This window comes from Condylostylus longicornis, unplaced genomic scaffold (genome assembly GCF_029603195.1).
Source record: "Condylostylus longicornis isolate FDR11 unplaced genomic scaffold, ASM2960319v2 ptg000030l, whole genome shotgun sequence".
Taxonomy (NCBI): domain Eukaryota; kingdom Metazoa; phylum Arthropoda; class Insecta; order Diptera; family Dolichopodidae; genus Condylostylus; species Condylostylus longicornis.
In genome coordinates this window covers 1,951,483-1,977,346 of record NW_026577999.1, presented here as the reverse complement: position 1 = coordinate 1,977,346, position 25,864 = coordinate 1,951,483, and the positions used below count along the sequence as shown (strand labels likewise).

Genomic DNA, 25,864 nt, shown 5'->3' with positions numbered 1-25,864 from the left:
CCTCAACATATTGAATCAAAACAACAAAAAGAAAAAATAAATATTTCACGACTGGTTCTTTCGAATTTCGTATGCTCTAATTGCCACAAGTATTGCGAGTACTTCTACAATTATTAAATATACACATACACATATTTTATTGTAGTACAAATTCATAAATATGTGGGCATAAATGAGAAGGAAGAACGTTGAAGGAAGAAAGAAAAGCATTATAATATAATTATTGTGAATATAATTAAGTTTTACAAAATACATTATTATATCCTTGAAAAGGTAATTAAATTATTCATAAATATAGGTCACAATTGTAAAATAAAAAACAACAAGGGGTTGTCATCCTAATATACTAACTATACTGCAAGCTCAATAGGAAAAATTTAAAAAAAAAAAACAAAATTTAAATGTGAATGGAAAAAAAAACAGTAAGAATAAATTTTCATTAATCAACCATAATTTTCTTCTTTAAATAGAAATTATGACTACTGTAGTTAATAAATTCATTTACTAAATGAATTCTATAGAGAAAATTTCTAGTTTCAAATGACTTCTTTTACTTTCTATGGGAATAGGAATTTTTTTCCCGCTGTTTTCCTTTAAAATTTTTTGTATCTACATTAATTAAAATGTTAAATGTTAATTTTATTTTTATATTGTGCTTCAAGTTTTAGAATTTTTCATTAACTTCTTATTAATTAAACAATAAATTCAATTCTAGGATTATTGAGGATTTAAAAGAAAATTATAAAAGAATTAAATTAGCAAGAGTGTGTTAAAAATTTCAGGATTCTTTACTTTTCTAGATCTTGCTTCTTGTGCGTCATATATTTGTTGTAAATTTAACAAATTTAATTGAAAAAATTGGATTTCTTCCTATGCTTTGTGAACGCAGATATCGTCATTTGATAAACTCGAAATCAATTGGTGCAATATGATAACAATTACAGTGCTGTTCTAGTACATGAAATTTAAGTTTGAAATAGAAATTTAACAATATTTGAAGAAGTTATCAATTGAATTTTTTTATATTCTTCAATTTTCTCATACAATATTGAATAATTTTGGGTGATAAGCAACTGCTGAAACATGGAATAATAAAAAATCCAAAAAAAAATTTGTAGTATGTGCACATTTACTTTTAAAATCTGGCAAATAACCAATTATACTGTAAATAGTTTTAGTCAAGTATTTTTTTAAAAAAATCTTCTTTAACGTTATTTTATTCATTGGAACTTGTAAAATTAATTAAAATTGAAAAAAAATATTTGAATATGATATTGTAAAAGGAAAAACTAATTTTAGAGTAGTGCACAAGTAAACAAAATTCATAACATGTAAAAAAAAAAATATTTTTTTATAATCGTACACAGGATCTTTAAAAGATATTCAAGAAAAATCTCCAACTAGTGCAACGTTACCCGTTCGTCGGTTCTTCCCTTCGCCCATCCCATATTCGTTTCAAAGTAAAAAGCTTTTATTAATAATAATATTTCCCAATATTTCTTTCCCAGTCAAACCGCAGTCTCTCAAAATTCGAAGATATTTATAGTTTTTGGCTTTTCTTGGATCGTACTTATTCGGGCGCATTGCAAAATTAGTAAATGTAAGCGTTATGAATTTAAGCATGTTTTCGAGGAGTTCGGGCTGGTTCGAATGGGGAGCCGAAGAGGAGAGATGCAGCGGTACTAGAGCAAGCCGGCGACAACGTTTAGCCTATGTGTACCCTTCGTGGGGCAAATACGCAAATCTAATACCAAAAATTGAGCTTTGCGTTTTTTTTTTTTTTTGATCGCTAAAAGTCCCAAAAGTCTTACTTTCCCGCTCAAATTATAAAAATAAAATGTGCTGCAGCCAAAAACCATTGAACTAATTGACTGTATTTTTTCAAAATAGCATCCCGTCTCTGTGCAATATGCATTGAATTTTGAGAAAATCTAATTCACGTATGTATATAAGAGAAAATTTGATTCCATTCCACAGAACCAGGAAAAAGAAGCTAAAATATATTATTTTGATTCTAACAATGACATACCAAATTTAAATCATGACAGATTTATATATTAAATACACACAAACACACAATACATATGTGATAATAAGATATAAGTACAAAAGCTTGAACATGTACTCAAATATATTTTTTTTTTATATTTGTTTATTGATTACATTCTACACTTTCTTATGTTCACTCAACGTGACATTAGATTGCTTAAATCCTATATAACTTAAAGCATACATAACATACATATTTGTATGATTACATTCGTGTATACATTCTACAATATTATGCAATATTCATATGACTACAAAAAATCTATAGTAATAGAATACACTTTGAACATAACAAAATAAAAAAGAAATGCAATCGAACCTTAAACTTTTAAATAAATATGTAGAATGCAAAATTCACAAATCCATAGACACACATGCAAAATATTCTAATACATATTTTTTTACGTGACACATAAAATATTTTGCTATACAATAGAAATGTTATCCCATAAAACACATAATGACTGTCTGAACGAACCAACTCCAACTACTTGTTTGTAGGAAAGCACTTAAAGTTCTGTCACAAATTCATGGCAAAGGTGTCGTCTAATAAAAATGAAGAAAGAGTAAGTGTAATAAAAATGAAGGAAGAGTAAATAAAATCAAAATTTTTAGTTGCACAATAATTTTATTTATGTAAATGTTTTAAATCAAATTTGGCCAAATCGACCTTAACTGGAGGGCGAATTTACGATACAGATTTCGACAAATAAATAAAACAGCAATAACATTTTGCTTTGAAATTCAACATATCAGCTGTAATTGAGAATTCAATGAACCAATAAATTTTTTATAATCGAAATTAGACTTTGGCAATTCGAGCAAAGGTCTAAAAATTAGATCTAAAAATGTAGCAAGACTTTGCTACTGCTATATTTTTAGATCTAATGAAAGACCGTTTTTGATTTTTTTAAGTTTATTTTGAAAAGTTATGTTTAAAAATTTACAGCACAAATTTACCCAAAACGTTTTCACCCTTCTGCATTACACTAATACAATTGAATTTTTTAGTATTATGTAAACGCCATTGGAATGGTTCACAATATGGTCGATTGTGTACTACGTTTACATAAGAGCTTTATTTTTTGTTTGTTGAATGTTGAATTTGATTTCTTAAAAATGCTTTATTTTTTTCGATTTCAATTCCATTATAAATGTTAGATTCCAATGTTATTTCCTTTAATCTTATTACACTATACGAAATATTTTTACATTCTTACAATGCATTCTATATACTGGATATGCATATACATACATACATATAACGACAATATGTAAATATGATTAAAAAAAAATTAAATATTTTTTTTCCTCTTAAAAGGTTTATGCAGTTGTTGTATCACATGAAGAAACCGGAGATCTTTCACCTGCTGCTGTTAGTTATACAAGTGGATTTTATCAAATTCCAGTAATAGGAATTTCATCAAGAGATGCTGCCTTTTCAGATAAAAATATTCATGTATCCTTCCTTCGTACAGTACCACCATATTATCATCAAGCGGATGTTTGGCTTGATATGTTAAGTCATTTCGGATATACTAAAGTAAGTAAATACAAATATGTCTGTATATGTAAAATATACATATATATATACGTATATAAATAAATAAAATCAAGATTTGCATTTTATTTTCAATAGAAGATTAAATATAATCATACATGCATGTTATTTTTATAAACATTATTACACAAACATAGACATATATTATGTATACATACCACATCCTTAATATTTTATATGTACATATAACAAATACAGTGGAATCCGCAGAGAACCGCACCGAATATCATCACAACTAGATTATTTTTAAATAAATGTCATGACACAAAAGTTTCTGTACATTGTTACTTGCAATCGGGTGACAGCAACTCTATTAAATTCACACCTCACTTAAAATTATCGATTCTAGTTTTTAGAAATGTTTAACTTCATTTAAAGTACATTGTTTAAAATAGCAATTACCAAAAATTTTACTAAAAAAATTAATAATTTTAATATTTGACAGCATACCTATGTGAAATTAACAAAAACCCATCTATTATCCCGAAGTGTGATATTAAGGGGAACCTGTTAACCGGTCTGCACTGTTTAGATTTATTTTCTACTCTTATATTTCTCTTCGTATGCATTTTCATCACGATTCTCATCCACCACATATAAATTGTAAGTACAGATAAAGTGCATATAGACCACACTATAAACTAGTACATGTATATGTAAATTGTCGGAAGACGATTTTATTAAAGCGAGAAGATGTCAGAAAGATAAGCACCTTTTTATTTTTATCTTCTTAGGTTTTTAACATTAAAAAATATGAAATGATATTAAATTCATTTATCTTGGAAAATGAACGAATATTTGATATACATAAAACTGGATATATGTATAAGTGTAGTTTTTCTGAGTGTAATGCAAAATAATATATCGAAAAAAAAATATATGAAGGAAATAGATCGAAGCTATGAAATTTAATATTTAATATTAAAATTCTGAAATAGATTTAAAAACGTTTAGTATGGTATAATATGGTGAAAGTACTTTTCTTCAGAATAAAATCTCTTTACCTATACATATATATATAAGAATAGAATTCCATTAAGCTGAATATTAATATTGCAGCTTTTTTTATCTTGTAAGAATTCATATGCACATGCAGACGCAAATATATTAATTTTAATATTCGTATTTTAACGTATTTTCGAAGCTTATTATAAATTTTGTTTAACGTCTGTAACAATAAGAAATAATAGTCTGAGATATAGAAACAAACACTTTTTTTGATCAACGTATTGGTAAGTAAAACATACACTTATTTTGATCAACATCGAATTCTGAGCCAATTTACCCATCTCAGTCCGCCTTTTCGACTGTTTGCCTGTCTGGTCGTCTCAATGACAACTAAAAAACTAGCTGAGTGAAGCTCACCAAATTTCATGATTTCTCTTGCTTATTTCTTAAGTAGTTTTACAAAAGCAGCCAGGTATACCATGTTCAACACTACTTCAACAACAATTTGTTCAACACCACCCTAGATAATTTAATTCATTTCTTGTAAAGCCAAACCACCATAATTAATGTCATAAGTCTGGTGCATAATCAGAGAGCATCGGGTATCATAGAGTTGAAATGCTCATCTCTCATTTTTCCCATTATTTTTATATTTGAAAGTTTTCACTTCGATTCATGAAATTTTTATATGAAAATTTTTCGAATAAATTGAAAACGTTTTGAGCAAAGCTAGAATATTATCCAGATTAATCTATAATATTAGTTTTTCTGGAACTTGATTTCTTTAAAATTTGGATGTTTCAATGTGAATAGCATATGTGTATGAATCCTTATTTTTATAAATCTAAAAACGGTATTAAATTATCCCTATAATATAGAAATTATTTAGCTCTTAGCATTTTGAATTTCATTTTGAAATTCAAATAAAATTACAAAATTTGTATTTATAAATAAAATTTTATAACATTAATGCTATTTATTATTCAAATTGCAATAGAAATAAAGGAAAATCACAAAATTAGCTCATTATAAAAACAAAATGAAATTTACGTTCTAAATTTGTCACACTCGCTTTATAAACGATTTGTTATATAAGCTTTCAAAATATTAATTTAAATATTTTTCATCTTTACGAGTATTTCATTGCTGCATAATATACTCGAAATATTGTGTTCTTATTAAAAATTCATAAAATTTTGCTAAATTTTATTATAGGTCTTCAAGCAACAAAACTAAAATTTTAATTATAGTATACAAGTGTGTGCCTATTATGTATTTATATTTATGTATAAAGCTTATAAAAAATTAAAAAACTAATCCCTAAATACCTTTAAATCTAATACAAATAAAATATTTAAAAAATTCATAATTCAATATTTAAAATTAGTTTATAATTAAATTCATGCTGCTACATTAATTTCCAAATTCTTTAATAATGTTGGAATAATCTGAATAAATTACAAAAATAATAAAATTTGTCAAATAAATTTAATCTTACGCACACCATATTTCTTTTAAGGTATTTCTATACCCTATCCCTTCACCTTAGTGAAGAATGTATTAACTTTTATATGAAGTTTGTATAATCACTTGAACGAGTCGTCTGCAGTTTGAGCATGTACTATATATGTATATATTTTATATATTGTACTATATATATGTATCTACCGAATTTCACTTTATCTCTTTCGTACACCACAACATTCATGTTATAATCCTCAGTGTCATTTGAAACTATATTCTGTTGACCAGGAGTAACCCCCCAAGCCACCGCAGCCATTCTTGACTTATTGTACCCTCCCCACGCTCCCACCTATAGTATCCCCGTCCCAACAACAAAGCCGGAGATATCCCTAAGGGAGCTGGACAACAGTTCCCGAACGTTTCACTGGGCAGTGCCCCGTGAAGAAATTGGTTATAATACGAACCCGGCTCCTGCACATCCCCAGCAACTCCGCGGTGAATCCGCTGGAGTACGCCGAAAGAAACACCTTCACATGACGACACCCTTTCGTGTTCCGCCAGTGACGGCCGCATTCCGCGGCGAGCAGGCAGGCAAGCCTGGCCCCCACGGCGGAAGAAGGCAGGCCGCAGAAAGGCAGCGGCTGCACAAAGTCAGCCCCAGATCCCCCCAGCGCCAGCTTATCAGCAATTTCGTTGCCCGCATGGATACTATGGCCCGGCACCCAAATGAGCGTGACTCTGTTCTCTGTTTAATTCCACAAGTCCAGCAAGGCAGCCCCAGACCAGCTTGGATGTAACCTGAGGTGAACCAAGCGCCAGCAGCGCAGCCCTGTTGTCCGAGAACACATAGATGGTACGGTTTCTATACTCCCTTTCTAAATTGATTCTCAGACAAATCTCTATTGCATGTATTTCGGCCTGAAACACTGTGCAATACGGATCAAGGGTCGCATATATACGCGTGTCCGGGCGGACACCGTATACACCCGGCTCCCTTTTGGACCCGTCCGCATACCACACGCTCGAACCTGAATCAAGTACCGGGCCACCCCGATCCCACATCCATCGATATCGGGAAACAGAACCCTGTACTTGTGGTCGCAGTTGTACCGCGGCAGACAGGTATCCGACATGGAGCCGTCCGCATTGGCCCGGTCACTCCCAGGCAGGCCAGCCTCTGTAGCTTTTCCATCTTGGCCCGCACACCCGCCTGCTGAGCCTTACGGCATCATACAATCGGCGCTTAGGTGACGATGGGCCTAGCAAGGGCCGTATATAGCCACAGTGCTATCCTGGGACTGATTCCCCAGGTCCTCCCGACAAAGCTCCTACACGTCAACAAGGCCGCCGTAGTCCTCTCGATAACTCTATTTATATGGGTATTCCAGGAGAGACGATCAATATTCCAGGAGAGACGAATTCAGAAGACCTCAATAGAGTAACTAATACGTTCACCAAACAGAATTGGTGAAGGCGACCAAAGTGCTCTTGCTTGGATTTATATTTAACCCAACGCCTTCGCACAACACGTACATTTTGCTGTAGAAGATCAGAAATAGTACTCTCAAATTTTTCCCGTACGACGAAGGCCGCATCGTCGGCGTATCCCCAGACACGTACTCCGTAGCTCCTGAGAACAGCGATTAAATCATTCACTATAATGGACCACAGGAGGGGCGAAAGCGGAGATGAAGAGTATATCGTCAGCTATGGTAGACTTAATAATCCTATCCTGTAGCATCCGATTAACCCATCTGCTCGTGGTCGCATCAATCCCTCGTTTGTGCAACGACTCACAGATGACATGATGTGGGGTGTTGTCAAAAGCTCCCTCTATATCAAGGAAGAATCCAACTGCCACCTCCCGCACTTCCAGTGAGTTTTCAAGGACCCCCACCAGACCCTGCAGAGCGAGTACAGTAGACCTTCCCGACTGATAGGCGTACTGAGACTCATGCAAGGGATTGCTTCCCAGAGCATCGTCCCGTATAAATCTATCAATCACTTTTTCCATTGCTTTCAATAGAAAAGAAGTAAGGCTGATTGGACGGAAAGACCTTGGGTGGTTGCTTGGTCGCTTACCCGCCTTCGGAATATACGTCACTTTAGCCACCCTCCATGCCTGAGGGATGTTACCCCACGCATAGCTGGCACGAAAAATTTCTAACAGTGCTCTAGCGATATGTTGGAAACCCCTCTGCAAAAATGCATAATATATCCCGTCATCACCTAAAGATTTGAAGGGCCTAAAATAAAAAACAGCCCATCTAATCCTGCCCATCGTGAAAACCAGACGGGATCGTTGCCAGTCATCCTTCTTGGGCCAGGATGCCCTCGGTTCAATGACCGCATTTAAGTGATTCCGAAGAATCTCCGAGTCAGGAAAGTGCGTTGACGCCATAAGCTCCAACGTCTGCTTTCCGTTCTCAGTCATTTAGCCATCAGGCCGTTCCTGCTACTTTTTGGAAAGCACCCTGTGAAGATGCGCACTGCTGGAGAGTTCATCAATGCCCTCGCAGAACGCCCTCCACGAAATTCTCTTCGCTTTCCTAATATCTTTATTGTATTTCGTGTGTTTTTATACTCTTCCCACGAACCCGACGCCATGGCCTTATTGAATAGCTTTCTGGTCTTTAGTCTAAGCCTTGAAAGCTCCTCATTACACCACGGGTACTTTCTATTGCTCCGTCTCGGCTTAGCGTGGCAGCTCCCATGGTAGGCACTAGTAATAGCCGCCATCAGAGCCTCGCTGGCCAGTTCGATATCCATCACCGTTCTGACAGAAGCAGGAATGGATCCAATTCCATCCACGAGGAGTGTTCCAAATTGACTCCAATCTGTGGATTGGGGTACCCGATACATTTCTTCTGCCAGTTCCGCGGAGACCATGATATCAAACCTAATCTGCCTATGACTAACCCTACTGCTGATAAACTCAGTGCAAAGGGTGATGTCAAGGACTTCTTCCCTAATCGGCCTATTGTCCTCATTCATAACCATTAATTTATTGCTATATATAAATTGAAGTAGGCACTCACCTCTTTTGTTTATATTACTGCTTCCGCAGAAGGTATGGTGGACATTGGCATCACTTGCTATTATCAGTTGGAAGTTCCTCCTTCCACAAAAGTCCACTAGATCTTTCAGTTGCTCGTCCGGATGGGCACAGTCTCCCGGGAGGTAGGATGAGCCCACAATGGACTCTGTCCAACCCCCGGAAGACTTCACCTTCACCAACGCAGCTACCTGATCCTTAGAACAGTAATCTGGAATGGGAAAATACGTTAGCCTTTTACTAAACAAAATGCAAGCCCTAGGCCTGCCTCCAATTGTATCTGAATATAATTCTGTTGACATAATAACCTTACATTTTCTGACTTGAATTCGCAGATTTAATCTCTCAACTCTTTACAAGTTTTCCAATATGGCTTATACACGAATCGACCATTGTTTTACCTTCCCTATCTAATGGAATTTTTACATTATCTTCAAAGTTCTTTGTGCCGACACTTTGGTAGATAGTCCTACCGCATTTGTATTCGTGTTATTTGGAATTTTATATTGTTTTATTGTACACCTATGCTTATTAAACCAAATCAGGTTTCGCTACTATGGATAGTATGTAGATAAGGAATTCGTCCTTTCTTAATCAAACGCGCCTGCATTTCAATATGGTAAAATTTTTATTTCGAAACGAAACTATCTCTTACCCTTAACAATAGGGTAAAGCTATTTGATTCCTGTTGTTAACAAGTCCATGATAAATCTACTATTAAAATTGTATATAAGCCATTGTGTATTTTTCAGATGGACAAGGATTCACAATGTGAATTACAATTTGATTAAATTAGACATCAACGTATACCTACGTGCAAATATCGAATATTAAGTAACTATGCCTTCGAAAAATTTTTATGCCGAATATTTTAATTTTAATTTTACCGAAAATTGCAAAAAAAATTAATTTTTTTTTCTTTTAATCATTGAATTCAGAAATTTGTACTTGTACGCCAAGGGGGATTTCTAAAAAAAAAGTACAAAATTGTTCGGGAAAAAAAACTTTTTTTTTCTCGGCTGTAAAATGGGGAAATACCTAAAATGAAAACTTTTTCTTTTGTTATAAAAACTTTTTCAACGTGTTATAATGAAATTTTTCCTCACTTTTTTTGTTAATTCTTTTGTTGAGAAGGAGTTAAAAACCCATGGGAATTTTTTAAATAAATATACTCGAAATATTGAAAAATATCGCAAGCAATACAAAAGGAAAATGAATTTATGATAAAATCCACTTTAACCCAGAAAATTTCCCTATTTTTTTTTTTTTTGTTTGCATTCATCCATAATTCCCAATTCACATTTTGTTAAAATTTTCAATAAAATTTCTTTTCTTAACTAAATTTTTAAAGTATACCAAAAGTTATAAAATTAAATTTATACCAATATTTCTTTTTACAATAATTTGTTTTAATATAAAAATGAAAAGGATAAAAATAGGAAGAGTAGTAGCACTCTTACTCACACTTACAAATAACAATGACGTAATCTTAAGAGAAATGAAAACAATACAGAAATATTTGTGTAGAAACTTCAAACTTACACTTATAATACATGTGTAAATGAATAATAAATTGGTAATAAATTTTCATTAGAAACATTTTGTAGCATCCACTTGTTCTACTTGTTCTTTGACATTTCTATCATTTATTATAAAATTTTAGTATTCCAAAATTAAAGGGAAAAGCAACTGGGTATATAAAATGTAAAAAACAAAATGAAGAGAAGAATGTCTTAACATAGATACCTAAATTCAATTGTTTTAAATCTTTTTGAGCACAATATAAATGATTAAATAAACAATGATGCAGTAGAGTTACACTTGCATTATGATACAAATTAAATAAGGTCGTGAATATTTTGTTCTCATTGAGAATTTCTATTGCAATTTTCTACTTCTTTGTAATATAAAATTTATAAATTACTATATTCTGCTGCCTAATATAACTGAATCTTGAATTAATTGGCTGCTTGTGTGGCTGTAGATCTTACCAATATGTTAAGAACTAATTAAACTAATCTTGCCAGCAAGTTTTCACAAATGATTTACTGAATCAATATACTGCAATCAGTAGGTACAGTGGTTCGAGTAACTTCTATATTATTTCACAAATTATTAAAATTGCATCATTAAAGTTCATGTATTATTAAATCTCCAAGGAATCAAACACATTTTACTTTCTATTCTATTCTTTTTCAATATTAAAATTTTTGCAAAATAAAATTCGTTTAGAAAAGAACAAAAAATTAATGTTGTAATGCATTCCAAGCAATCCATTTAAATACTAAATCATTGCAACTAAAAAATATAATTAAAAAATTTTTTAAAACAATTTGCCTCTACACAATATAGTGTCAATCAAGTGATGCTAAAAGCATTTGTTCTGTATATTGTAGAAATTTTTCCAACATAAACGAGGAACATAGAAAAAAAAAATACCTCCTAAAGAAATTATTAACATTGACACAAAAACTGTACGATGATTTATCCTGAAGGATAAATCATAAAAATATGCAATAAGTACAAAGTATATACAAAAATTAATGCTGATTCCATGTTCTATATGCTGCGTTAAAACATTCAACTTAAATCCTTAAGATAAAAATTTTTTCATTTCTAAATGCAATTTTCCTTTTAACAATTATTGAAATAGCAAATATCTCGCCATTTTTTTTTTTGAAATATGCTGTTACTGCAAGTGCATTCCTTTTCAAATTATTCAAAATATTTATGAATTTTTTAGAAAACTGCAATGAATAAATTAAAAAAGGAAACATACTTGCCATGTTTATCTGTAAAAGCGTTGGCTATATGGTGACTGTATTGTGGTGTAAAAAAAAATGAATTGTTGTCCAGTATTGTATGCAATCCAACATTCACGATTTGAAGACCCTCAGTGAGACAAAAACACAAAAATGTTCGTGTACCTAATATGCACGCTGCTTCAACTGTCAATGACTAAAAATATACAACAATTTAAATAGTGTGCTTTATTCCTAATGATTGTTTCAAATCTTAAGGACTTAATCTCAAATTATTGCAAATTTCTATAAAAAAATGATAAAGTCCTTTTTACTGAACTAAATTTTTAATTGAGCAGAAAACATTGCAATACCGCGTGATTTTCTCTTGTCGATTGTCGCAAACAGAATATTTTTAATCCTCTTTCAATTAAAAATTTTCTGTATTCTATACTTTTAAAATATTCAAAGATTTAACGCGGCGAATAATATTTTCAATTTATAATCCGATTTTTTAGGATTTATTATGGTATAAAAGTATCTTTTCTAATTATCAATATTGTTCATAAATGCACTGAACTCTCTGTTCTTATTCACATGATTCAACGTACTTTTAAAGTATTTTTTTGATCTATACTTAGATTAGAGTAAGATACAAATTTATTGAACGGTTTTATACATTATACGAGTATAAGTAGAATGAATAATTAAAGAATTTTTGTGAAACAATTTATCCAAGTTTTTCGATTTCCATTCCACTTAATATTCTGCTATATTAAGATTCATTGTTAAACTTTTCGTTAAAAGAAAATTAATATAGAAAAAAAATAAATAAATAAATTTATATAATAAATTCTGGCATTATATATAATATATTTATTATATATAATATATATATATGTATATGTAATTGCATAATATATTATTGAAATAAGAAACTTTGAATTACATGTGTATTGTGTGCATGTATAAAACTTTTAGAAATACTTTTAATCTTAATATAGAAAAAAACAAAAAATTACTGCAAAAGTTATATAAGAAACGAGAAACCATAATTATGTTAATTTAAAGTTTTATTTTTAAAAGAATTTTTCTTAAAAATGTTAAAAGTTCATGTAATATTGTGCACTCATGTATTACCAGAGCAATTATAGAAGCAATAGAGCATATATTTTTATATTAAAAATAATCTGGAACTCTGATTTGCACTAATAGCTAATATACTCTCATTGATATTAATAAAACTTGGTCTATATGTACATACATACTTCATATTATCGTACGTACTCAATTACATCGACATTTTTGTTTTATTTCATGAAAATTCTTACAATATTTTATAAAATCTTAAAAAAAAACCACTTCTCTACTATAATTCTCAATATTGTAAAATATTGAAAAATATTATAAAAAATTCTTGAGTTAAGGAATTTTTGAAATATTTTACAAAAAAAGAATATGCTCCTATGTAATATTTTGCTTTTGTATAGAGAGTTTAGAAATTAAATAGGGTAAGTGATTGCACGTTGGTTACTAAATTTTAATAAACAAATGAAAGCCTTTCAGCCGGTCTTCCTCAACTAAATTACACCATACAGCGCGACAATCTGTTCACCCATATATAGTGATGAACCTCCGCACAAAAGGAACCACCACGCAAAAAAGTTCACCAACAATTTATAATTTTTACATTTTTTTATAGCACGTTAAATATGTGATGCTCCAGAATAAAATTTAAACTGTAAATTTAAACACACCGCATTGTTTAAAATAAGTTTTTTATGAGCCAGATTACATAATATGTGATAGCTCCAATTTATGAATGTCGAGCTTCCGGTGCAATTTCACTTCTTCAAGGTAAGAAAGCGTAAATAAACTAGTTTTAGCGAAATGACGGTCTCTCAGTCTGTGTTCGCATGTGTATGAAGTTCCGCTGAACCAATTTTTATGGTAATTTATATGTGAATGATCAACTTTTGTGTTATGTCCGGCATGTTTTACGGGGCGATTTTATATTTTTGATCATTTTTAAGTAAATGTTCAGCAGGTAAACTTAAAGTTTTATACATTAGCTTTATCATACGAAAAAACTCTTAAGAAACCAAGGAGTCACTATTACTTTTGCTACGTGCCAAATTTGCTATTTCACGCATATAAACAGAATTAATCAACAAATTTCCTTGATATTTAATATTTAAATTAACACAATGAAAAATTTATAAATTTTTTAGGAATATCCGGGTTCCAAAAGCGTATTTTGGAACCCGGACATTCCTAAAGGGCCGATTTTTCATTTTTCACTATATCTACGAAACTAATTGACGGAATTTCTTGAAATTCATTATTTGGGTTCAGTTTGTTACATAGAATAGCCACGTTATGCGCAAGACAAGATGAAAAACAATACACCCTGCGGTCGGTTATGTAGTGGACACATTAGATTTTTTTAATTTGGGAAATTAGATATTTGAAACATACAATCAAAATAAATTGAATCAATGCAGTCAGCTACTTCGTCTTACTAATTTCATATTTAAAACACCGGTTTAATTAAAACGAGAAAAAAAATAGAGTTGACCTTGTCAACTCTGTGATACCCGTACGAATTTGTTATCCTATGTGCGAATAACTAATGTGCCATAACTAACTATGGGGCAGACTATGACTTTAAGTTGCCGTATTACCATATTAATTTATGCAAAATTTCAGTACTATGTGTTTTTGAAAATACTGGTTGTGCCAGACTACTATTGAAGTTGTATAGCAGCTACCAGAAAGAGCCAAGAAATTTTAGCGAATTTATCAAGCACATCGGCCCTACTAATATATTCACTTGTGTGAAATCTCAATATCACAGCTTTTATAGTTTCTGAGATATAGTCAAATAACTTTTGAAGTTGTATGGCAGGTACCAGAAGGAGCCAAGTAATTTCAGCGACTTTTATGAGACACATTGGCCCTACTAATATATTCGTTTGTGTGAAATTTCAATACCATAGCTTTAATAGTTTCTCAAATATAGTCAAATAACTTTTGAAGTTGTATGGCAGGTATCAGAAGGAGCCAAGTAATTTCAACGACTTTTACGAGACACATCGGCCCTACTAATATATTCACTTGTGTGAAATCTCAATATCACAGCTTTTATAGTTTCTGAGATATAGCCAAATATTTTTTGAAGTTGTATGGCAGGTACCAGAAGGAGCCAAGTAATTTCAACGACTTTTATGTGACACATTGGCCCTACTAATATATTCGTTTGTGTGAAATTTCAATACCATAACTTTTAAAGTTTCTGAGATATAGCCAAATAAATTTTGAAGTTGTATGGCAGCTACCCGAACCGGTACCCCCGATCATGTCCAATTTAAATAGGGTTCTGGCACTTACTACAATAAATCATTTGTGAAAATTTGGTGAACTTAGCTCAATTAGTTTTTGAGTTATCGTTCGGACGGACGGACGGACGGACGGACGGACGGACGGACGGACGGACGGACGGACGGGCAGACAAAGCTAAATCAACTCAGAATTTGACGCTGATCAAAAACATACACTTGAGTCTATATCTAATACCGTTATTTCTTAGCGTTACAAACGGTAAGGCAAATTTAGTATACCCTTCGAACATACGTTCGTACGGGTATAAAGAACAATTTCTATAATAATTCGTGATTTTTTGCTTGAAATCATCATTTTATATTCTTCGTAATAAAGAAATATGTACTTATATATTAAAAATCTAGACTAACTGAAATTAAAATGTTATTAATGAATATAGAATTTAGAATAAAAAAATACAAAAAGCAAAGTTCAATACACTATCAAAACTCGTTACATTTAGGTAAGTGTATAAGAACTCATGCTGTTCTCTACTCTACTGGTTAAAATAAAGCCGTCAACATTCACTCTAAATATTTTTTATACCCGTACGAACGTATGTTCGAAGGGTATACTAAATTTGCCTTACCGTTTGTAACGCTAAGAAATAACGGTGTTAGATATAGACTCAAGTGTATGTTTTTGATCAGCGTCAAATTCTGAGTTGATTTAGCTTTGTCTGTCCGTCCGTCCGTCCGAACGATAACTCAAAAACTAATTGAGCTAAGTTCACCAAATTTTCGCAAATAATTTATTGTAGTAAGTGCCAGAACCCTATTTAAATTGGACATGATCGGGGTACCGGTTCGGGTAGCTGCCATACAACTTCAAAATTTATTTGGCTATATCTCAGAAACTATAAAAGTTATGGTATTGAAATTTCACACAAACGAATATATTAGTAGGGCCAATATGCCATATAAAAGTCGTTAAAATTACTTGGCTCCTTCTGGTACCTGCCATACAACTTCAAAAATTATTTGGCTATATTTCAGAAACTATTAAAGCTATGGTATTGAAATTTCATACAAACGAATATATTAATAGGGCCAATGTGTCACATAAAAGTAGCTGAAATTACTTGGCTCCTTCTGCTACCTGCCATACAACTTCAAAAGTTATTTGACTATATTTCAGAAACTATTAAAGCTATGGTATTGAAATTTCACACAAACGAATATATTAGTAGGGCCAATGTGTCTCATAAAAGTCGTTGAAATTACTTGGCTCCTTCTGGTACCTGCCATACAACTTCAAAAGTTATTTGACTATATTTCAGAAACTATTAAAGCTATGGTATTGAAATTTCACACAAACGAATATATTAGTAGGGCCAATGTGTCTCATAAAAGTCGTTGAAATTACTTGGCTCCTTCTGGTACCTGCCATACAACTTCAAAAGTTATTTGACTATATCTCAGAAACTATAAAAGCTGTGATATTGAGATTTCACACAAGTGAATATATTAGTAGGGCCGATGTGCTTGATAAAATTTGCTAAAATTTCTTGGCTCTTTCTGGTAGGTGCCATACAACATCAATAGTAGTTTGGCACAACCAGTATTTTGAATAACACATAGTACTGAAATTTTGCATAAATTAATATGGTAATACGGCAACTTAAAGTCATAGTCTGCCCCATAGTTAGTTATGGCACATTAGTTATTCGCGCCTAGGATAACAAATTCGTACGGGTATCACAGAGTTGACAAGGTCAACTCTATTTTTTTTCTCGTTTTAAACTAAACTATACTAAATTGTTCTTTTATTTGACGAGTAATATAGCGTAATACATATGTATGTACGTTTGTGCTTATACATATAGTTATACGAACATGAACGAAAAAATCTTATAAAATTCTTTAAAAAATTCATGATTTCTCATCGCCTCAAAAAAAAAAAAGGGAAAACCTGTAAACCACCTGTTTAATATTGCAATTTTTTATTTGTTTTCTACTTTTTATATAACAGTTTCGTCTCACAATTTCTACACTATAATCTTAAAACACGAGGGTTATTATCTTTTCTATAGTACTTTGGGTACCTCAATTGTCACAATATTTTTTTTTCTCTTTATTCTTCATTGTATTTTGTTTTGTTTCTTTATTTCAATTTCCTTATGACTTGTCATATATCCTTAATGCTTTCAAAATAAAAACAAAAATATAAGAAAAAAAAGCAATCAAATTTAAAAGAAACTTGTGTATTGTTGCCATTTCTTTCTTACTTATCCTTTTTCTCTTTCTTTATTTTGTTTTTTTTTTTGTAGGTAATCATCATTCACAGTTCTGACACAGATGGCAGAGCAATTTTAGGTAGATTTCAGACAGCTTCACAAACAAACTATGATGATATCGAAGTGCGTGCCACAGTCGATTTAATAGTTGAATTTGAACCAAAATTGGAAACTTTTACAGAACATTTATTTGAAATGAAACAATCACAATCAAGAGTATATTTAATGTATGCAAGGTAAGCTATATATACATTTAGGCTTAACAAAATTTACTATAATCTAAATTTATACTTTGTTATATATATATACATACTTATTACACAGCGTCTACATATAGAAATAGTGCACATACACATTTAAGTTATAAAATATAAAAATTTCTCCCTTAGTTTTTATTTTTCTTTTCACAAGTAAGTGGTAATTGTACGTTAAAATGGTTAAAATATGCTTAATAATGTAAAATTTTTTATTGATATTATACTCGAACGTCATGAATTAATATTACACATTCATTTTATATACACGTTTATTATATAACACGAAATTAGTACTTATGTATTAAGGTATATATGCGCGTATAAGTCGCTGCCAAGGTAAATTAATTTTCAAAATGTATGTACTTTTATAATATTTGAATAACCGTAACAATATCAAGGAATTATGTACACATTATGTTATACATGTCGTGTATTTATTGGCATATATACTATATTTATTTTCATAAAGTGTGTATGTATATTAATGTTAATATGTACTTGAAAAATTCCTAAGAATTCGATCGTATTAAAACGAGAATATTAAATTTTATTTCCTTCTTAAGGGTTAAATAAAATGACGATTGTATGATGTAGGCGAATTAAAAAAATTAATAAATTTTAGAAAATTATTCAATTTTAAATAATTTTTAGAAATGAAATCTCTTAAAAATGGGCTATATAACTAGGTCCATAAAATGAACTACTTATGAATTGCATAAAATTGCATACATTTAGGGAGCAATGTAAATTTTTAATGAAATATTTTTAAATTTGCTTTACAATTTTATTTTTAAATAACAGATCCATCGGTACATTCAATTATGAAGTTCTTTTTGACCGCACCCCGTTCCTCCACCTATAAATTCGTATATCCGTTCGTCCATATTAAATTCTAAATTAAAATTAAAAATTCTTTGTAATTTTTTTCACTTTCCCATTAAATTGAATCAACTTCAATTTCTAAATCAAAACTATTCAAAATTTTTACATATTTCGATGAAAACAAGAAATTACATTAAAATTATTTTATATCGTGCCTTATTGCATATTTAAAATGCTTGAATATTTACTGTGTGCACAAAGCATTTCCCATGAAATTATGATAATGTTAGGGATTCTCCTGAAGAAAATTGTATCAAAAAATTATTACTTGCGTTCGGATTTTTTTTTAAATGTAAATTTCCATTAACTTTGTGTCTAAATAATTAAAATGTAATCATCCAAAACTTTCTTTTGAAAAATTATTTTTCATTCATCGTAATTACAAAAAAAAATAATAAAATAAGCATAAGGTTTCTTAAAACTAAAACCACAAATATTGTATGAAAAAAATTTTATAAAATTTCAATTATGAAAACTGCTGGAAAAACAGCTAAAAAGAAAAATTTATTAAAGTGGAAAATGTTAAAATGGAATCATTTATGTATTGGCATGGCATTAAAAACAGAAAAAAAAATTCCTTTAACATTTTATTGCTGTACTTCCTAACAAAAAATTAAAAGAAAAAAAAATCAAATCGGTTAAAATTATTTTTAAAAATGAAGGTCATTGCACCTAAATAATTTTTTTTTTAATGAGTTTCACTACCTAAATTGAATATTAAAATACCTAGGCACATTCATAAAATATTTCAGTATAAAATATACGCACACATATGTATACATTGTATGTACCATTTTACCATTGCAATCAATTGGTAATTTTCATAAAGGTCGATGCTGAAAATTTTAACCATGAAATAAAATTATCGAAGTGTAAAAAGAAATTTTATTAATTTGAAGAGTGAATTTATCGAATTGTAAAATTTTTGGTGAAATTTTCTTGCTCTGTGTTTAAAAAAATTGCTTTTTGCATTTCTGATAAATTCATACCATATATTATGTACATATATTGTACAGACATATTTAAATTAAATATAATTTTGCATATTTCAAATATTTTATAAAATTCAATTATACAATTCGTGGATGTAATCAAATCTATCAAGAGTGTATTTTAAGACAGCCTTAATTAAGTAAGGCAAAATATTAAGCTGGACAAGACCAATTTCATCAGATATTTGAAATGAATTAAAACTTTTACGAAGTTTATTTATGGAATGCTTTTAATTAAAAATAGTGAAATATATTTTTACAATACTTGTGAATTTTTTCCGAATATTAAATATAGACATTTTCCCTCAAAAGACCTGATACATCACATTTCTTCTGCAATGTCTGCTCTTTATATTCCTAATCGTGTAACAATATTCGCGGCAAACTTAAATTGCTACACATTCTGAGCTTGAATTTTGATTCATTTAAGAAGACAACATTATCCAACTTATCATTAGAGCAATTTAAGTGTTCCTTAACCCCATTTTACTTACACTTTTTACGGAAAGTCTTCGATGCACGAGGAACAGAAATATCTGCAACAGCATGGTGTAGCGGAGACCTTGTTAAGATAATAAATCTATTTCTTGTTGAGTGATAAGAGAGAGGGGCCCCACCCGGACATTCACGTGAACAAAAGCCAAAAGGCCAAAAGAAAAGCCCATCAGCAACCCCCAAAAACAACATCCCCAAGCAATCCAATTTCAATCTACTATCTATCCGAACCAACCAAGCTCCCTAGCAAATCCCAAAATCCGCGCGAGGAACTCTCTTGGACAGATCCCCAGGCCATCATAAAAGAAAGCTCCCAAGACACGCTTTCTCTTCCACAGCAAAGATGGACAGGCACAAAGAACATGCTCCACATCCTCCACTTCCGCCACATCTTGACATCCACGACATATATCCGTCGTGGCGACCACACTCCTCCCGGGTTTTTTCCTTAAGAGGCGATGTCCTGTCAGTATCCCCAAAAGTATGCTGAGACCAGTCCTGCTATACGTCAACAGCATCCTCGTCCTCTTTTTGTCTCTCTTAGCTCACATTGCTTTAGTCACCTTGCACGTATGAGCCTCCGACCATAAGACCCCACTGCTCCTTCTAGTCTGACCATCTATGATGCCAAGGAACGCTCCTAGCGGTAGACTCACCAACCAATCCACAAGGTCAACACCTCTGCCCGACCCAGCCCTAGGAAGACCATCCGGCATCTCTTTACCCCACACCCCACTCTGACCGGAAACTCAACACATAGTCACCCTGCACACCTAACGAAGTGCAAAGCCGACAACAACTGAGTAGGACGCGAGGACCACTATCACAGCCCTACTACCCATAAATATTGCCGCTCAGCCGTCTAGCTATTGCGAATTCCGCTACTTTATATTAACTTTGTAACTTTTAAATTAACACAAACTTAATACGATGCATTTGCCCTACTTTTATATTTGCATAAAAGTATAACGTTACCTGACATTACTCTAGAATAAAGATAACGTCTTATCATCTGTTAGAGGACTTTTATTCTTGAACTTTTAGGTGTTCTAATTTTTATAAATATTACTGTAAATATTCAATCGAGAGCTTAAAAGAAAATTGTAGATATTAAAATAACAAAGAATTCAATAAACTTCTATATGAAAAATTTATCTTAAACTTTTTTTATTGCATATTCGTTATAGTTTTTAACATTTTTAATCTTAAATTTGGTTAAATAACCACGCGCTTACATTTTCAAGAGATTTTATTAAATACTACATCCGCTTAGCATTAAAACACTTTCCTGTTATACAAAAATAAATTGTACATACTAGTATAAGATGCGTTTAAACATATTATTTAAATGGTATAGGTATGTAAATATAAAATTTTCACTTCCTTAAACAAGTTTTCCCCGTTATTAAACATTTAAAAATATTTTCCGTATGATTTCTAATCTTATATAATAATCGCCATTTTTTATTTTTATCCCTTAAAATATACTTAAAGCACGAAAATGTTTTCTCTCTTTTCTTTTCCTTTTTTCGCATAAAATAGAAAATATGAAAATAAATAAAAAAAAATTAATGGTGTCAAAGATTGAAGAGAAATTTCTTGTTAAACAAAAAGAAAAATCTACGAGTATTAAAAATAAAAGTAAAAAATTAAGAAAAATAAAAAATTTCGTGTACCTAATAATGTGTATAAATGTATGTCTATATATAAATTTTTAACGCTACTCATACAATTACAATAGTACACAAAATAGCCTTCAATTTTTTGCAAATAGATTTTTTATAACAACAAAAAACCAAACCAAAAAAAAAAATATTGTAATCTCAAGTGAAGTGAATTTATTATGGCTATAAAAAAAAAAAAAAACAAAAAAAAAATTAAAATACAAATAAAACAACGATAATAAAAAGAAAATATTTTCTTTTCTGTTATCTCTTTTTATAACAGCCCCAATAACCAACATGTTTTAGGGCTACAATATTCAATAATATTTTTATAATCATAAAAAAATTCGCGAAATACAAACTGTAAAAAGCCTTGTTATTATTCAACAACATCTTCATAATGTACACATATAAAATCGAAATAATATTTGATTCAGAAATAAAATATTTACTATATACATATATATTTATTAATATATTATAAAATGTACTCATTCAGAATTACAACCGGAAACTGCTCATTCTGAAATGTCCTCTTGAGAAAAATATTATAATACAGAGTATATCTTATTACGCATTTATTTATGTGCCATGCACAGTAGATATGTAATCAACAGGCGGATTGTGAGTTCAAATTCCACAGAAGCCGCATTGACTCTACGATGTTAACACCATAGCAGTACCAATATATGTAGCCGAAAATATACAACAACATCTAAAAATTTAGGGACAGGAAAGAGTATAGTCGTACCAACGTCTTGGCACGTTAGAAGTACGATATAAATACAAAAAATCACCTGCTTAGATAGTATGAGTTGATTAAAAGCAAAACTAAACATAACCTCGCAAATACCAATGATCTCACAGTAATAAATATAAAAACATCAATAAAGATAAAGTATAGCACAACGGAACGGCCGCGCACTCCGGGAAGCATCAAGGCTTTCACAAATAGAAAAACAAAAAATCTCTATTAAATTGACAGCCTGAGAAGAAATGAAATGATGAGGAATAATCATGACGAGTCGGCTACACGGCGACCGGCGAGTATGGGCATATTATTAATAAAAAACACAGAACGGATTTAAAAAGCTGGAACGACTTCTACAATAAACTCACATAGCGACACTGCTTGGAATCCACAAGGTGGATATAGTCATACTAATGGGCGATCCTGACTCGAAAGTGGGTAACGATATCAGCGGGCTACAAAAAATTATGAGAACACACAGCACAGAGTGTAGAAACAACAATGGAGAAAGACTGATAGAACTTGTTCAAACTTAACACATGCGGTGCCATCTTACATAAATACGTGGTGCTCGCCAGACAGAAGCACAAGAAAGTAAATTAACCACATATACATTAGCAGAATATGGAGAAAATGCATATTGATGTGAAAAATAGAAGAGGAGCTAACATAGATAGCAACCACGAACAGCGACAATCAATATCAGACTGAAAATAGAAAGAAAGAGGCAGTTAAATACAAAAACTCTAAAACTCTACCAGGGCCGATTGTAAAGAACAACGAAAGTGGCCTATTTGATGCCAGATTGAATGTTGAATAGCTTGCTTATTTTTGATCTATGTATTACCGCAAGCTTGGCTTCTTCGTACAGAGTTCAAATCATGCGGATTATTTTGTCTAAGATGTCCCTGTAATTAATTTCTTTCTATATTGCATTTAATTGTGCTTAATTGTGTCGAAAGCCTTCTTCAACTCGATGAAGAACATTTATGGTGGTGGTCTGTACTCTATTGAAAGTTTGACTATTACTCGAAGTGTGTTCGCTTGATCAACACAATTCTAGTGTGGGAAGAACCCAGCCTTTTCTTAACGTATTGTATATTCTAATTTTTTCCTTAGGCGATTCTGAATAATTCTTACCAACACCTTGTATGCTATATTTAATAGTATGATTCAAGCTACTCTTTTTTAATAGTTTGATGTTATATAGTGATAAATAGTTCACACTATTTTATTATTCACGATTACGCAAACGTTTGTTACCTTCATATGTATTAGGATGGTTGGGAATCGATGGTGTTGCCGAATCAGAGCGATGAAATTCGTCTTTCTTAATTTTCAAATGATTGAGAAATCCTTAATTATTAAAAAAAAGTCTTTCCACGTTTTATTTTATTATTGTAGAGATTTAAAAAAATCAGATGTAGACCTTTAATTCAACAACACAATATTTTCCTTAAATTATTCTTTGTGTATTAATCCATATACACTCATATAAACACACACGCCCGTATAATAACGTATTGTCATTCGACATTGTTTCAACTTTTAATATGCATCACTCTTTAAATGGAAATTCATTTCGTATTCCGGAATTTTTATTGGAAAATCTTCATAAAAAAATAAAAAAATAAATAAATTTTTATAGATTACAAATAAATATCCTTTCAAATTTTGATTACATATTTTTCTACATTATAAATAAGTTTAATAAAATATGCGTACGAAAAAAAAATAAAATGGATAACACTTACATACCCAAATGGAATACACAATTTAATGGGATTTATTAAATGAATGAATTGGAAATTAAAACTAAAATACAAGAATCAGATATGGCTGACAATTTATTTATATATGTGTACATTCATAATTTAAAAATGGTGAAATTTATTTCAAATCATAAATTAAACGAGAAAATACATCTATAAAATTTAATTGCTAAACCTTATTTATATGGGGCTTTACACTGGTCTACATATTAAACTTTATTTCACACAGTACAAATCCTCCTTGTACAAGTTTTGAAAGAGAAAGACATTAATGGGAAAAAGGCATAAATGAAGTGCAAAACTTTCAACAAAGTGGGCAGTGTGTAGCATAGGATATCAGGAGAATTTTTAATTCGTAGTATTAAAGAAATTTGATAACAGCTTCTTTATATACATATATCTAACTAAATTTATTCTGGAAGCTACAAATTTTTAATTCAATGACATGGTGCCAAACTTCTACAAATTTTCGACAAATCTACTATTGTCTAAGCCATCTTTTGACTTACGAGTAAGATCGTGATTTTTACTCGAAAACCGCCAATCAAAAAATAAATCACATCTGTTCAAGAAAACCGCACAAATGCATCTGACAAAAAATCCTCCTCGTTATAATAGTATAATTAGCACGAGTGCATTTTAAGCTTTAAACTTAGATTGCAAAAACTGACTAAGATACCTTTACGACACCCATGTACTAAGCTGACGATGTACCCTACAATATTAAGAAATGAATAGTGAGTACACATTTAACATATTATGATAAATATATGAGCACAATTACGTAATCCAATAGCACATTTACAGTATAGGGAAAAGAAATGCATTCACAGCACATTTCTCATAATTGAAGAATAAGTTACATGTCTTTTGAAATTTATGATCTTGCAATTGAAAAATCTGTCAAAATACATTTTATATAACAGTAAACTTATAAATTTTTTTATTAAACATACACTCGTATTATGGCATTGAGTTTAAATAATTCTGTTTTTGATTGCATGCAATTTTAATATAGTTACGTCTGTCGGGTCATAGTTCATGAAATTATATTGCTAATTTATACGAGAGATTAAATTATTAAGAATTAAAATTCCAAGCACACGTACGTAATTTGAGAAATAAATTTTTATTATATTAATTTGATATTTCTAATAATAAAATTTTTAAGTAGCATTTCTAAACAGCCGAGACTAGATTATCAAACCCGATGAAAGAAAAATTTGTATAATTGATCACAGTCCCGAAATTCACAATATATTGCTTTGTTGAAATTCTTAACCTGCAAGTGCAACTAATTTAAAACCTGGGAAGTTATACAAATACTTACAAATTTTTTGTAGTAAATGCACCTGGTGGTTATAAATAAGGGTACTCTTATACAATTGAAACATTTTTTATAACAATAATTCTCTACTCTCTGAAATAAAATCCCTAGAAATATGCAAAAAAAATTATTAAAAATTGTATTATGAACCAAATCTTTCGAAGAACTCTCAAGTTTAAAAAGTTTTCTTACCAAATTCCTCTAACTTTTAAAAAATTTTAAATATTTTACTTTTCCCAAAATATTTTTTAGTTTCACACTTTTCTTCCAGTTCAATAATTCCTTCTTT

At 30.8% G+C, this 25,864-nt stretch overlaps 1 protein-coding gene across 1 annotated transcript in view; it reads left to right on the top strand.

The window, feature by feature from the left end:
* Positions 1 to 25,864, top strand: part of LOC129608020 (glutamate [NMDA] receptor subunit 1) — a 158,498-nt gene that overhangs the window by 77,656 nt on the left and 54,978 nt on the right. Inside the window, exons 6-7 of the mRNA XM_055519319.1 lie at positions 3,371 to 3,592; positions 17,469 to 17,671. Coding sequence (XP_055375294.1) covers positions 3,371 to 3,592; positions 17,469 to 17,671 — 425 coding nt within the window. The remainder of the gene's footprint in view (positions 1 to 3,370; positions 3,593 to 17,468; positions 17,672 to 25,864) is intronic.